The sequence below is a fragment of the Acomys minous genome (genome assembly GCF_964271855.1).
Source record: "Acomys minous genome assembly, chromosome: 3".
NCBI lineage: Eukaryota > Metazoa > Chordata > Mammalia > Rodentia > Muridae > Acomys > Acomys minous.
The window spans coordinates 38,258,481-38,271,459 of record NC_140485.1 but is presented as its reverse complement, the minus strand read 5'-3'; the positions used below and the strand labels follow the sequence as shown (position 1 = coordinate 38,271,459).

The 12,979-nt window shown below is 40.2% G+C and overlaps 1 protein-coding gene across 7 annotated transcripts in view; it reads left to right on the top strand.

Moving 5' to 3' along the window:
• Positions 1–9,250, top strand: part of BDNF (brain derived neurotrophic factor) — a 50,007-nt gene extending 40,757 nt beyond the window's left edge. For all 7 annotated transcript variants that reach the window (XM_084777642.1, XM_084777641.1, XM_084777645.1 and 4 more), the window contains exon 2: positions 6,772–9,250. In XM_084777642.1, the coding sequence (XP_084633768.1) occupies positions 6,772–7,539 (768 nt within the window). In that variant the 3' untranslated portion in view covers positions 7,540–9,250. The remainder of the gene's footprint in view (positions 1–6,771) is intronic.
• The last annotated feature ends 3,729 nt before the right edge of the window (positions 9,251–12,979 follow it).

Genomic DNA, 12,979 nt, shown 5'->3' with positions numbered 1-12,979 from the left:
CAACTCACGAGAGGAAGATCTGAATCATGACAAAGATTTAAAACAGTTCTACTGGTATCTTTATGGTACTAGCTTTAGAAAGTTGGCCTCTGTGGTATGTATGGCTGGAGAAAATGATGCCCAAGTTTTATAAGCTCCATCTTTGTCATTCCCTTTCTTTTCCCTGTGATTAACAGTCTAAAATTGGCATTATGTTCTGGTAGCAAAGGCTTGTGTGAGAAGACAATGATATATTAGTTTTGTGACATTTGACAGAGTACTTCTAAGAAGTGTAACTGTGTTGTGGGATCATATTAACTGTCTGCCCTTTGTGACAATGCAATTTGAGGAAGATCATGAGCGTTCTGTAATCTTTCACACAACACAGGTTACTGTGGTACTGCAGTAAAGGAGCAAGCTGTCACGCACATTCTTCTGGTCGGATGTTTTAGGTCTTCTGAGTCATGATTCTAACTAACCTTTCTTTTCACCCTGTTGTTGTTGACGATGATAATATAGCACACAATATATTGACTTCACTGAGATGGGGCTAAGAAAGTCTTCCTAGAACTCTATAGGTATGGTGGAATTGATTGTTGTTAAGCCTTGGGGGGAAAAACTAGTATCAATAAAGTAAATCTAAGCAGAGATAGACTAATCGGCTATTTAGCAGCACCAAGTGACCCCTTTTATCTTTGGATGATGAGACTTATCTTGAGCTGTATAGGCTTTTGGTGACATCAGAGGTATCTAAGAGTAAATGTTGGGAGGAATAAAGATTTACTAAAGGTTTCAACCAATGGCTGGCATGGGCATAGTGGAGAGAAGCTTCTCATCTATGGCATCCAGAGAGCAAATAGAAAGGGACCAACGACAGAATACCCTTCTCAGGTGTCTCCCATTGACTGCCTTCTGTAACAAGACTATACTTCTTAAAGTCCCCACAACTTCCCAAAATAGCAATACCAGCCAAGCACTGAGCCTTAAACACAGAAATCTGTAGGGAACACTTCATATTCAAAGCACAGCAGGAACCCTCACTAGTTTTTATGATTTCCTCACACAGTGTATTAAATCACGCACTGAAGAATTTAGAAGAATACAAAAAGGCTACTAGGTGGCAGAGATGCCAAATTCTGCTCTCATTACTATTACTTTCAGCACTGACAACTACCCATTCACTGGTCCACAGGAAACAGCTATATGTAGCACAGTCTGTTTTAGTGTTGTTTGCTTTTTAATCACTCAAAGTTTCATTAAAACACAAGAAGTTTTTGGTGGGTGATAAACATCAACCTCAGAGTTTAAAATTTGTGATTATAATTTGCCTAATATATATATTATAGTAAAAGTTACCGATACTTTACATAGAAATTTTAGTGTATTCAAATGATGTCTTCTTATGAAAAATGACATTAGAACCCTTCTTTCTCTTAGCTTGGCTTCATAAATGGGCATTTACAGATTCTTACTTTTAATTTTTCTTTGTGAGCATTATGAGGAAATAAGACATGATCCCTCTCCTTAGAGAACTTTTTTCTTACAGAAGAATGGCCATAACTAGTAAATACTTTTAAATGGCAGATGGGGAGGGCATGAAGTATCAAATACAATACTAGTGTAGAATCAAAAAGAATAAAGAAAACACTATGTGCTGGAGTAATTAGAGTAGGTGGTAGGTATAGCAAATTTTAGTGCTTAAAGAGGGTCATGAAAAAGATGACCAAGACTCAGTTTCCTAGAGATAGAGAGGAGAGAATGCTATTTGCACAGCAAATCAAATAATTTCTAGTGATGACAAAGGACCCCAGAGACCCTGGCCTGATCACATAGAAAAGTTTTGTGTAAGAGAATAATATAGGTGTGCTTTGTCGGGAGTTTGATTGGGAAGAATGGGTGTCCCACGCAACAAGGAGACATTATAGTCAAAAAATGATATAATAAAGACTGAGTAAGTTTGGTGGCAGTGTAGTGGAGAAAGAAGTGTTGGGAGCATAGGTTTGAATGGAGACATTGGCAAAAATGCCTTTATCGACTAGAGTTGGAGTCTAAACGGGAAACATGTCATCAAACTTTACACCAAACTGTATTCTGAATATTTTAGTCAACTCCGGGATCACCCAAAGTATCAGGAATCCACGGTTTAAAAAAAAAAATAAAGTACAGCTTGGCATGGTGATACCTGTCGATATTCCCAACACTTTAGAAGCTGGGGCAGGAGAATTGAGACTGGAGCCAGGTCCATCCTGGGGTACATAGCAGGAAACATGCAATAGACAGGCAAAGTAGGTCATGCCATCATGCTCACCGAAAGGATTGAGTTACTTTTCAAGGCATTTTCTAAAGCCTTGTCAGCAAATAGGTCAAAAGGACTGCTGAAGCACCACTCAGAAGGTGTGAGAGGAGTGGGGCTGGGTGTATTACCACCTAGCTAATTACTGAATCTATTTAGATGCTCAGCACGGAGTAGTATCTATGTGTAGACTCAGAGTGAAAGCCAACTCATATTTACTCAGGAGCCAATTGTTAGCTTGGAATTTGTGTATGGAATTGATGAGATGATGATACACAAAGCATTAATTACTTTTCTTATCAGCACATTCAGAATAAAATCAATAAATGGGACACACGAAAGGCTGAGGAGACTTTTTTAAATATAAAAAAAGGTATCACTAGAAGGCTAATTAGTATAATAGCAATAAAACAAATTTCTAATTCTGTCACTAAGATGCCTCAGTAATTCGAGCCATTTAGTAAATGCTTACTAAATATGCATCTCATTACTTCTAAAATTCACCGTGTGTGTGTGTGTGTGTGTGTGTGTGTGTGTGTGTGTGTGTGTGTGTATTTCAACATTTCAGATTGAATTGTATTCTCCTGTAGATGTCATCTTTCTGTTCTTGGCTAGCCAGTCACAACTACCACTGCCATCACCCATTTCCTTTGTTTGTCTATTTTGTGTATGCACCAAAGTTATATAAGATAAATTATGTCCAAATAAGTCTAAAAGAACTCTGTTAGTAAAAAAAAAAAAATCAGTGTCAGAAAAATTGAAAAAGCAAAGTTTGAAAGCATAGTTTCATTCTCAGTGGAACATAAATTGGTGGGTTTTTAAACATATATGGATGTTTTGTCTGTGTGTGTGTGTGTGTGTGTGTGTGTGTGTGTGTGTGCCATATGTGTACAGTGCCCATAGAGGCCAGAAGAGGGCATTGGGTCTCCTGGAACTGGAGTTACTGTTATGAGCTTCTATGTGGTTTCTAGGAACTGAACGGGGTCCTCTGCAAGAGTACTTTTAATGGCTATCTCTCCTACCTCAAACTTGTGTACTTTTAAGTGAAAGTGTCTTAGATTTGGTGAAATGTGGTATAACAATAGCTGGTAATGGAAAATCTTCACCAATGTGCTATAGATAACTGAAATATATATTTATTTATTTATGAGATAGGGCCTCACTGTACATCCCTGGTTGGCATGAAACCCACTACGTAGAATAGGCTGGCCTCAAACTCACAAAGATCTACTTGTCCCTGTCTCCTTAGTTCTGAGATGAAAAGCATACTCCAATATAAAATAGTTTAAATATGTATTATTCCATTGGCCTAAGTCTGAAGAGCCCCTCAAGCTCTTTAAACGTGGACTTTGTGTATTGGAAGGGAAGATGCCCTCAGTAGTATAAGTACCACATGCCCAGATCAGAAACCTCCATGCATGATCCATTCCTGTAATGGTGCTGGATACAAAATACTCCTAAAACTTTAAATAGTAGCAGGATTAACAGGTGCTGGTTTTTTTTTCAAACCAGTTTGTTTTTCTAACTTAAAATCACTATGTGGTCCAAGTAGTCAGTATCTCTCCCTCTTCTCTCTCTCTCTCTCTCTCTCTCTCTCTCTCTCTCTCTCTCTCTCTCTCTCTCTCTGCAAATTTATAGCTCTCTTATTAGCAATAACAACCTTATTATTCATATTACACTTCTGCTAGTCAGTAGCACAAAACATACAGGCAAGCAAACATAAATAGTTGTTACTCTCCTCTGAGTAATTTAAAAACTGCTACTGACTCATCGTCACCAGGCTAAAGGCTGCAAAGAGAGGCTGTAGAACACAGCGACAACAACTCCTAGGACACAGAGAGGCAAGTGGCTCAAGACCTTTTGGCTGAGGGTGAGGTGCTTACCAAGTGGTGGAGTCCTGCATAGAACAGGACAACCGTCTTTGGGCAGGGGACCTAACCTCCTCAGGGAGGGGTTGTGAGCCTCCTTCAGAGGAATGCTGCACTAGTCTCAAGCCATCCTCTGCACTGTGACTGTGAAATGCTGTCTCTCTCACTTTCATTCCTGTCTGACTGCTTGGGGGAGCTGGCTCTTTGGGCAACATCCTCTTGGTGTGGCTGTTGTGTGGAGGCTGTGCAACGTATATGAAGTCTGCAACTGTTGTGTGCCTTTCTCTCCTGAGGAAAAGAACCTCAAGATAATGTTCATGTCAGTGTAGATTTGGGGAGACCTTGAATGTCCCGCTTTGGTGACAACTCCCATGGCGGGTGCTGCTTACTGCTCTCTCTGCTCCCTATTTGGGGTAACACACAGGATTGCTGCCCTCTTCCCCTTGCTAGGCTGTCTTCCCAAGCTGTTCTGAATGTGTTTGCCATTATGCAAACTGAAGGTGAATATATTTGGAAATTTGCATTGGGGGTGATATAAAGCCTCTTGGTAGTAGAATATGCTATCTCTTTCAAAAGTGGGCAAATAGAAACTTTGATTTTTCGTACTAGGGTCTTGGGCCATTGCTCCATTGTGCCTTTGTGGCTGGAGGTAGGTTGTTCCTGTGTTCAGCAACACATCATGGGCAGAAGCACATTTCCTTTCCTGTGGATTTACCCAGCATAATGAGTAGTGTGTGTGTATGTCTTTACAAGTCCATGTTCTTGAGCTGAAAAGTACAAGTGAAGTTAGCGTGTTAGTGAGCAGGGTGCTACTCATTTCTGCTAAGGGGCACAGTGCTTCCGGTAAGTAATTCTGAAGTCTTCCACCACGTGATGTAACCTTGGTTTGGTCCGTAGGTATGTTTTAACTTTGCTTGTTATTCCATTTTAATTGGTGTTGTAGAGCATGCTTATAGATGCAAAGCTAAATTCTGGCAAACAGGAAGTGCCTTAACTATGTGGTGTTCAGTTAAGAGACTTCATAGGAAACTCTAAATGCACAGAAAGGACTAGCTGCCAGTTCCAAAGTGTGTGAAATACTACTCAGCTTTGTAAAGGCACGGCAAATCAACATTTTACACACACACACACACACACACACACACACACACACACACACCACCACACATACACACACACCACAATACACACACACATACACACATACCACACACACACACCACACATACACACCACACACACACACACCATACACACACCACACATACATACACACCACACACCACACACACATACACACCACACATACACACACACCACACATACACACACACATACATACCACACACACATACCACACACACATACCACACACACATACATACCACACACACACACCACACACACATATACACACACACCACACATACACACACCACACACACCACATACACACACCACACATACACACACACCACACACACACACCACATACACACACACAAAGAGAAAGGGGTGGAATTCTTTCTTTGGTTAGCCAAAGCAAGCCATCAGAGTAAATGCCTTCAGACAGTTGGGAGTCATGACTGCCGTCTATATGTACAAAGCACTGGTGCTGGCTTGAATGCTTTCAGTGCTGACTATTCCCGCTGTTCCTTAAGAGATACATTGTTTTCATATCAGCCTCCCGCACATCATTAAAACAAATTTATGGAAAATGATCCCAGCACTCGGGAGGCAGTAGCAGGTAGATCACAGTAAATTCGAGGCCAGCCTGAACCACAAAGCGAGCCCAGGACAGCTAAGGCTAACACAGAGAGACTCTGTCTCAAAACAACAACAACAACAACAATAAACAAACAAAAAACAACAACAACAAAAAAAGAAAGATAAGAAAACAAATTGTTTGGAAATAAGAAAAATCTTTTCAGACATAGTAGAACCATATAGATGGAATCTCTAGTTCCAAATCTGAAGTTTCTTCATGACACCAATCAAGTCCTGTGTGGCCTCTAGGTTCTTTATCTGCAAAACACAGTGGTCCAGTGTACCATAACGTTGCCTATGGAGGGAAAAGGGCCCCTCCCTGCTCGCTGACTGCTGTTTCATTGTACCGTTCCTGCTTAGATTCCTCAGGGCTATGGAGACCCATCCCACCTTCAAGCCACTACTGTTTCCGTCACACACTCCTCCCAAGGACTGTGTTGCTGACTTGAAAGGAAGATTACTATTCCACTTGCAGTTGTTGCTTAGTAACATTTGTGATTGTGTTTCTGGTGACAGCATGAGCAGAGATCATTAAAAATTAAACTCCCAAAGCTGCTAAAACAGGAAGAAGTGGGAGCCGTGAAACCACCATTGTGTTCACTTGCTTAGAAACCATTTACTCTCAGACTTACGTGTAAATCTTGGGGAAAACATTGCATATCTCTGGTTTATATTAAGCCACATAAAGCACACTGACTGACAGTGATGTGTGTCCCTTGCAGCTGGAGTGGATCACTAAGGAAAACAAAAGCAAAAACAAAGAACCTTGACCCTGCAGAGTGGTCTGGTGTTACAATCAGCGTGGTGTCCCCGAAAAAGCAAGCTCTAACCTGTTCTGTGTCTGTGTCTGCTTCCTTCCCACAGTTCCACCAGGTGAGAAGAGTGATGACCATCCTTTTCCTTACTATGGTTATTTCATACTTCGGTTGCATGAAGGCTGCGCCCATGAAAGAAGCAAACGTCCACGGACAAGGCAACTTGGCCTATCCAGGTGTGCGGACCCATGGGACTCTGGAGAGCGTGAATGGGCCCAGAGCAGGTTCGAGAGGTATGACGACATCGCTAGCTGACACTTTTGAACACGTGATCGAAGAGCTGCTGGATGAGGACCAAAAGGTTCCACCCAACGAAGAAAACCATAAGGATGCGGACTTGTACACTTCCCGGGTGATGCTCAGCAGTCAAGTGCCTTTGGAGCCTCCTCTGCTCTTTCTGCTGGAGGAATACAAAAATTACCTGGATGCCGCAAACATGTCTATGAGGGTTCGGCGCCACTCCGACCCTGCCCGCCGTGGGGAGCTGAGCGTGTGTGACAGTATTAGCGAGTGGGTCACAGCAGCAGATAAAAAGACTGCAGTGGACATGTCGGGTGGGACGGTCACAGTCCTGGAGAAAGTCCCGGTATCAAAAGGCCAACTGAAGCAATATTTCTACGAGACCAAGTGTAACCCCATGGGTTACACAAAGGAAGGCTGCAGGGGCATAGACAAAAGGCACTGGAACTCGCAATGCCGAACTACCCAGTCGTATGTTCGGGCGCTTACTATGGATAGCAAAAAGAGAATTGGCTGGCGGTTCATAAGGATAGACACTTCCTGTGTATGTACACTGACCATTAAAAGGGGAAGATAGTGGATTTATGTTGTATAGATTATATTGAGACAAAATTATCTATTTGTATATATACATAACAGGGTAAATTATTCAGTTAAGAAAAAAATAATTTTATGAACTGCATGTATAAATGAAGTTTATACAGTACAGTGGTTCTACAATCTATTTATTGGACATATCCATGACCAGAAAGGAAACAGTCATTTGCGCACAACTTTAAAAATCTGCATTACATTCCTCGATAATGTTGTGGTTTGTTGCCGTTGCCAAGAATTGAAAACAAAAAGTAAAAAAAAAAAAAATTAATAAATTGCATGCTGCTTTAATTGTGAATTGATAATAAACTGTCCCTCTTTCAGAAAACAGACAAAAACAAAAACAAAAAACAAAAAACAAAAACACAAAACAAAAACAAAAATCTGAACCAAAACATTCCGTTTACATTTTAGATACTAAGTATATTCGTTCTTGTTAGTACTCTGTTTTACTGCTTTCGACTTCTGATAGCGTTGGAATTAGAACAATGTTAAGGTGCTGTCGTCATTGCTTTACTGGCTTAGGGAACGGGGGACGGGAGGGGGATATTTCCGTTTGTTTTGTGTTTTATTTCGTTTGTTTGTTTGTTTTGTTTTTTAGTTCCACCAGGAGTAGGGATGGAGAAAATTTCTTCAATATCCATTCCGGTCGATAAAACGTTATATTTGTATGTTGTAAAGATGTTTGCAAAATCCAAGCAGATGACTGGAAAATGAATAAAAATTAAGGCAACTGAACAAAGTGCTCACACTCCACTGCCCATGATGTCTCCCTCTGATCCCCCAGCTCACCCTTCTGGCAGGGGTCAGGGAAAGCTGCGTTTATTGGAAAGACCCACATTTGTTCGAAGCACACTCTTCCCTTCCCTCCTCCCCCTTGGGTCCCTTCTTTTTGTTTTATCTTAAGAAAGAAAATTAAGCTCCGCGCTTTGAAATATTTTATCACTGCTATGAACAGATGAACAGAGTGTCATTTCATGGCACTCATGGAAAACAGTGATTTTATTTTGTTTTTGGTTTGGGTTTTTGCCCTAAAGAGAAAAAAGAATAAGAAGAAATAACCCAAACTATCCTCTTTTAAAATAAGGCGTAAATATTGGGTAAATTGTAATAGGCCTAACAATGTTTTGCAGATAAGAGTTACTGTATACAGCCAGACACTTAGATTAGAGCAGGAATCCACACTGCCACTGAAATGTGACTAGCCCTGCAGAGGATAAGCAGAGCTGACATACCATTTCCTGGCAGTGCGGGAAGAATTTCTGAGTGGCCATCCTGAGGTCTAGGTGGAGGTCGGGAATGGTACTTGAGACATTCCTAAAGGAAAGCTCAAAAGCACCCTTCAGAGAAGGCTCTGCAATGCTGCGTCGAGTTGCTTAGACCTCCTGCTTTAAGTGCCTACATTACCTAACAATGCTCAAGAGGTTCTCAATTGGAGAATCACACTCAAACTCTCTTATGACCTCCATCCCATTCCTAAATGGCCGTGTATAAAGTTGGATTAACCTGGAGCGGGTTTGGATCCAAACATGGCATCCGTGATGATGAGATTAATGCAATGTGATTTAAAAAAAAAATGTTTGCTATAAAGATACTTAATTTGCTTTGAGCCTAGACTTGGAGAAGCCTAGATTTTATTTTTTGAGATTTTTTTGGTAGAAGGAAAAAAAGAAAAAAAAAAAAAAACAGGAAAAGGCACCAAAACTCAGGCTGAATGATCAGCATCTGTAAAGGCTAGAAGTCCTGTGCAGAGATCCCACTTGTGAAGCTGCTTTTACTATGGAAGTGGTAAGAGCACAGGAGGACGTTTTGCTTCAGGGAAGAGCACAGAAACCTCCTCACCAGGGTCCCTTCTGTACTTTGTCTTTGGAGTTAGGAGAAGTCAAGGTGGCAGAATGAACAAATGGACCCAATGAGGATTAGCGTTCAGCCCATTTCCCTCTTCAGGCTTTTTTCCAAGCGTGAATGTGTTAGTGGTTACTTACCTGGATTCCTGAGCAACCGGAAAAAGAGGCAAACAGTTGCTTCATCTTAGGAGGGGAAAGGATGGACAAACGTGGATGTCCACTGTGACTCAGGGAGTGAAGACACCATCAGCAAACAGTTTCTTTTTGTCCAGTCTTTCCTTTAGTTATAGCCCGTCTTTTGGAGTACCACTGAATACCCTGTCTTTGAAGAAAGGCTTTATATAGTATGGATTGTTTTGTGCCGTTTGACAACATTAATCTTTGTCATTGTTTTTTAACCTATTAAGGAATGCTCGGGATATCTGCTATATGTTAACTTTTTGCAGCTGCATTCTGAGAGACATTAGTCAAACAAACAAAAGGATCCCCATCACAATCTCACAGTATTGCAAGGGCCAGGCCTGTTAAGTGGCTTCACGGAGACACTCAGCAATTGTGTGGTCAGTGGCTCGCTCTCTTACCCACTAAGATACATCATAGTTTCATGTTGGTGGTTTATGTTGACCTGAGATTTATTTGTTAAAAATCTCCCTTTTCATTTCTGTTCGTTCTGGTTCTGGTTCTGTTCTGTTCTGTTTTGTTTTTTAAAGTCTTGCTGTGGTCTCTTTTTGGCAGAAATGTTTCATGCATGGCAGCAGGCCTGTTGCTTTTTTATAGTGATTCCCATTGAAACTGTAAGTAAATGTCTGTGGCCTTGTTCTCTCTATGGTAAAGATATTATTCACCATGTAAAAGAAGAAAAAATATTTATTGTATTTTAGTATATTTATATAATTATGTTATTGAAAAAAATTGGCATTAAAACTTAACCACATCAGAAGCCTATTGTAAAATACAGGTTCTATTTAAGTGTACTAATTAACATATAATATATGTTTTAAATATAGAATTTTTAATGTTTTTAAATATATTTTCAAAGTACATAAAATCTGGGGGTTCTGGGTTTTTTCTCTTCACTGTAAAATATGAAAATGTGTTTTATTATAAATACATGTGTTCCTCGCTTTAAGACCAACTTGACTAGTGGTAGCAAATGAACAGTCCTCCACACAAGAAGCAGATTTCAAAGCTTGGGGAGGCCAATCCTACAGTCTGTAAGCTTCGGAGAAGCTCCAGGATTGGGCCTGTCTTCTGTGGTAGAAGACAGGAGTGTTCTAGGACACTTGAAACTTTTCCCCCTTTGAAATGATATACTTTCATCAAATATGAAATCATGCATCCTAGCAACACCAGGATCCATGAATCAGGACTGGCAGGCTCTATTTGATTATAAAATAACTTTTTTTAAAAAAATCAAAGTAAGTTTGCTTAGGGCTAATGAGAATAAATTGGCTCAAATTTAGAAAGTCAATGACTGAAAACTCAGCCGAAATTCAATATTTGGAGACAGGTCATGTCCCCTCGGTTTGGAAGTGATGCCATTTGCAGCATGTGCTTGTATCCACTGCACTGATTTAATTTTTGCATGTGGAGCATGCAGATTTTATATCATAGTACCCATGATCTAACAGATTGCTACAATCTCTAAAAAGATTTGCCTCCATGACGGCTGCCAAGCCGCTGGGTAATTTAGTTAAAGTGTTTAAAGTTATCACTAAATCTTAGGGAAATAAATGGAAGGATTTTAAATTATAGAAAGGGCCATTAAGGAAGAAAGCATCTGTTCTGACTCCTAAGGCTCCCTATTCAAGCACTGACAGCCCATTCCAGAGAGTGGTGAACTATGTCCGTACAATGTATCATTTCTATTTCGAACATACACACATGGTTTCCTCATGTACTGTCTTATAAATAAGGATCGGAAAGTCATAACAAACACTGACTTGTGTGGTGTGTATGCAAGAGAAAATCAAATGAGATGAACGACTCTAATCTGCCCAGTGCATTTGCAGAACTCTCTAACCTCTGAGAACACTCTTCCCCCTGTCCCCACCCCCGACAGCCAGCCATGACAACCCAGTCATAAAATCACAACTTTGCAAGACTTAAAGGCTTACCCAATTTTCATAGTTGACAAAGACCAAAAAAAATTTTTTTAAAGGATTGAGTAACAAAAGGCAGAAGTTAAATAGGACATCCATATTTGTGACATTAAATGGGTTTGGCAAATAGGATGAAGTTTCCATCAGTGCCAAAGGTCAGATTAAATGCATAGTTTACTTAGCCAACATCCAAGTCCACCTATATCCAGACTGTTGCTATGACCGAAAAAATGAGAGAAAACGTGAGGTGAGAGGAACAACAACAAAATGGAAGCATTGCTAAATTACTCAAGTCGGAGTTTAACAGGAGTAACCAGTTTGCACTGGACTAAACTTGTTTAATCATTAAGAGGCTTGAAAATTAGTTGCATAATGCGATCTGTTGCTTTCATCACATTAGTGAGCCTTTGTGGCCATTCTCTCTGTCTATGAAGTTCTTTTATCATCTGTACCGATTTTTAATAATAACATCACAACTCTTGGTGAAAAATCTAAAATAGGTCTTGTAGTGAACAAGTGAAATTGTCCCCTGCTCACTGAAGTGTTTAGCAGGCTCTAGGAAACAAGTCAGAACACCTCTGAACGGCAACAATAGGCATCGGGCCTTGCCTCGGTTCAGCCAGCTAGCAGCATTTATTTGTTTCTCCTGTTCCAGTATCAAGAATGCTCCATAAGCCAGTCTCAATGAAACGTCGATATTTTAGTAAGCTACTTTTAACATAGCTAACTAAGGTTTAAAAGAAAACCACACACATGCATGCATGCATACATACATACATACATACATACACACATAGGTAGGTAGATGGAGTATTTAGTTTGGAAATAACAAACATGGATCTGGTTAACTTTAACACGCTGACCAGAAAGATTAATACCTGATGGGACCTGGGCCATTCTTTGAGCTGTGTGTTAACCTGTTGCCTTAAAGGTCTGTCATTTGGTTTGGGAGGTTCAAGGGGAGTTGTTGTGCCTCTGGCTCCTTTTAGCTACTTTGAACTTTCTATAGCTGATGAACCAAGGATAGAGATTTGAATGGGTCACAGTCAGTGTAAAGTACCCAGCATGCCTAGACAGTCCAGCTAGTGAACACCCCAGTTGCAGCTCTATCACCAGTCTTTTGAACATCATCTACTTCCTTTTTATTATTATTAAATTTTTTGGCAAGTATTCTTTCTAGGAGAAAAAGTGCAAGTGCCTTACTCTTTAACATATAATTAAATACAGTATATTATTTGAAGAATATGTTTATACATCAAAGAAGACAATACTGTGGCCTTTTACGCATTCTGTCATTCACCAACAAAAATCTATTTATGTGGCATGACATAGAATTTCCATAAGCCTTTACCGCTGTTTCTTTTATAACTTGGTAAGCCACCATGTCAAAAGCTACTAATCTGACATTTGCATTTGGAAAACAACAGTTCTGCATGCTTGGGGTGGCAGTAGCAACAAACTACTAAAAGCTACT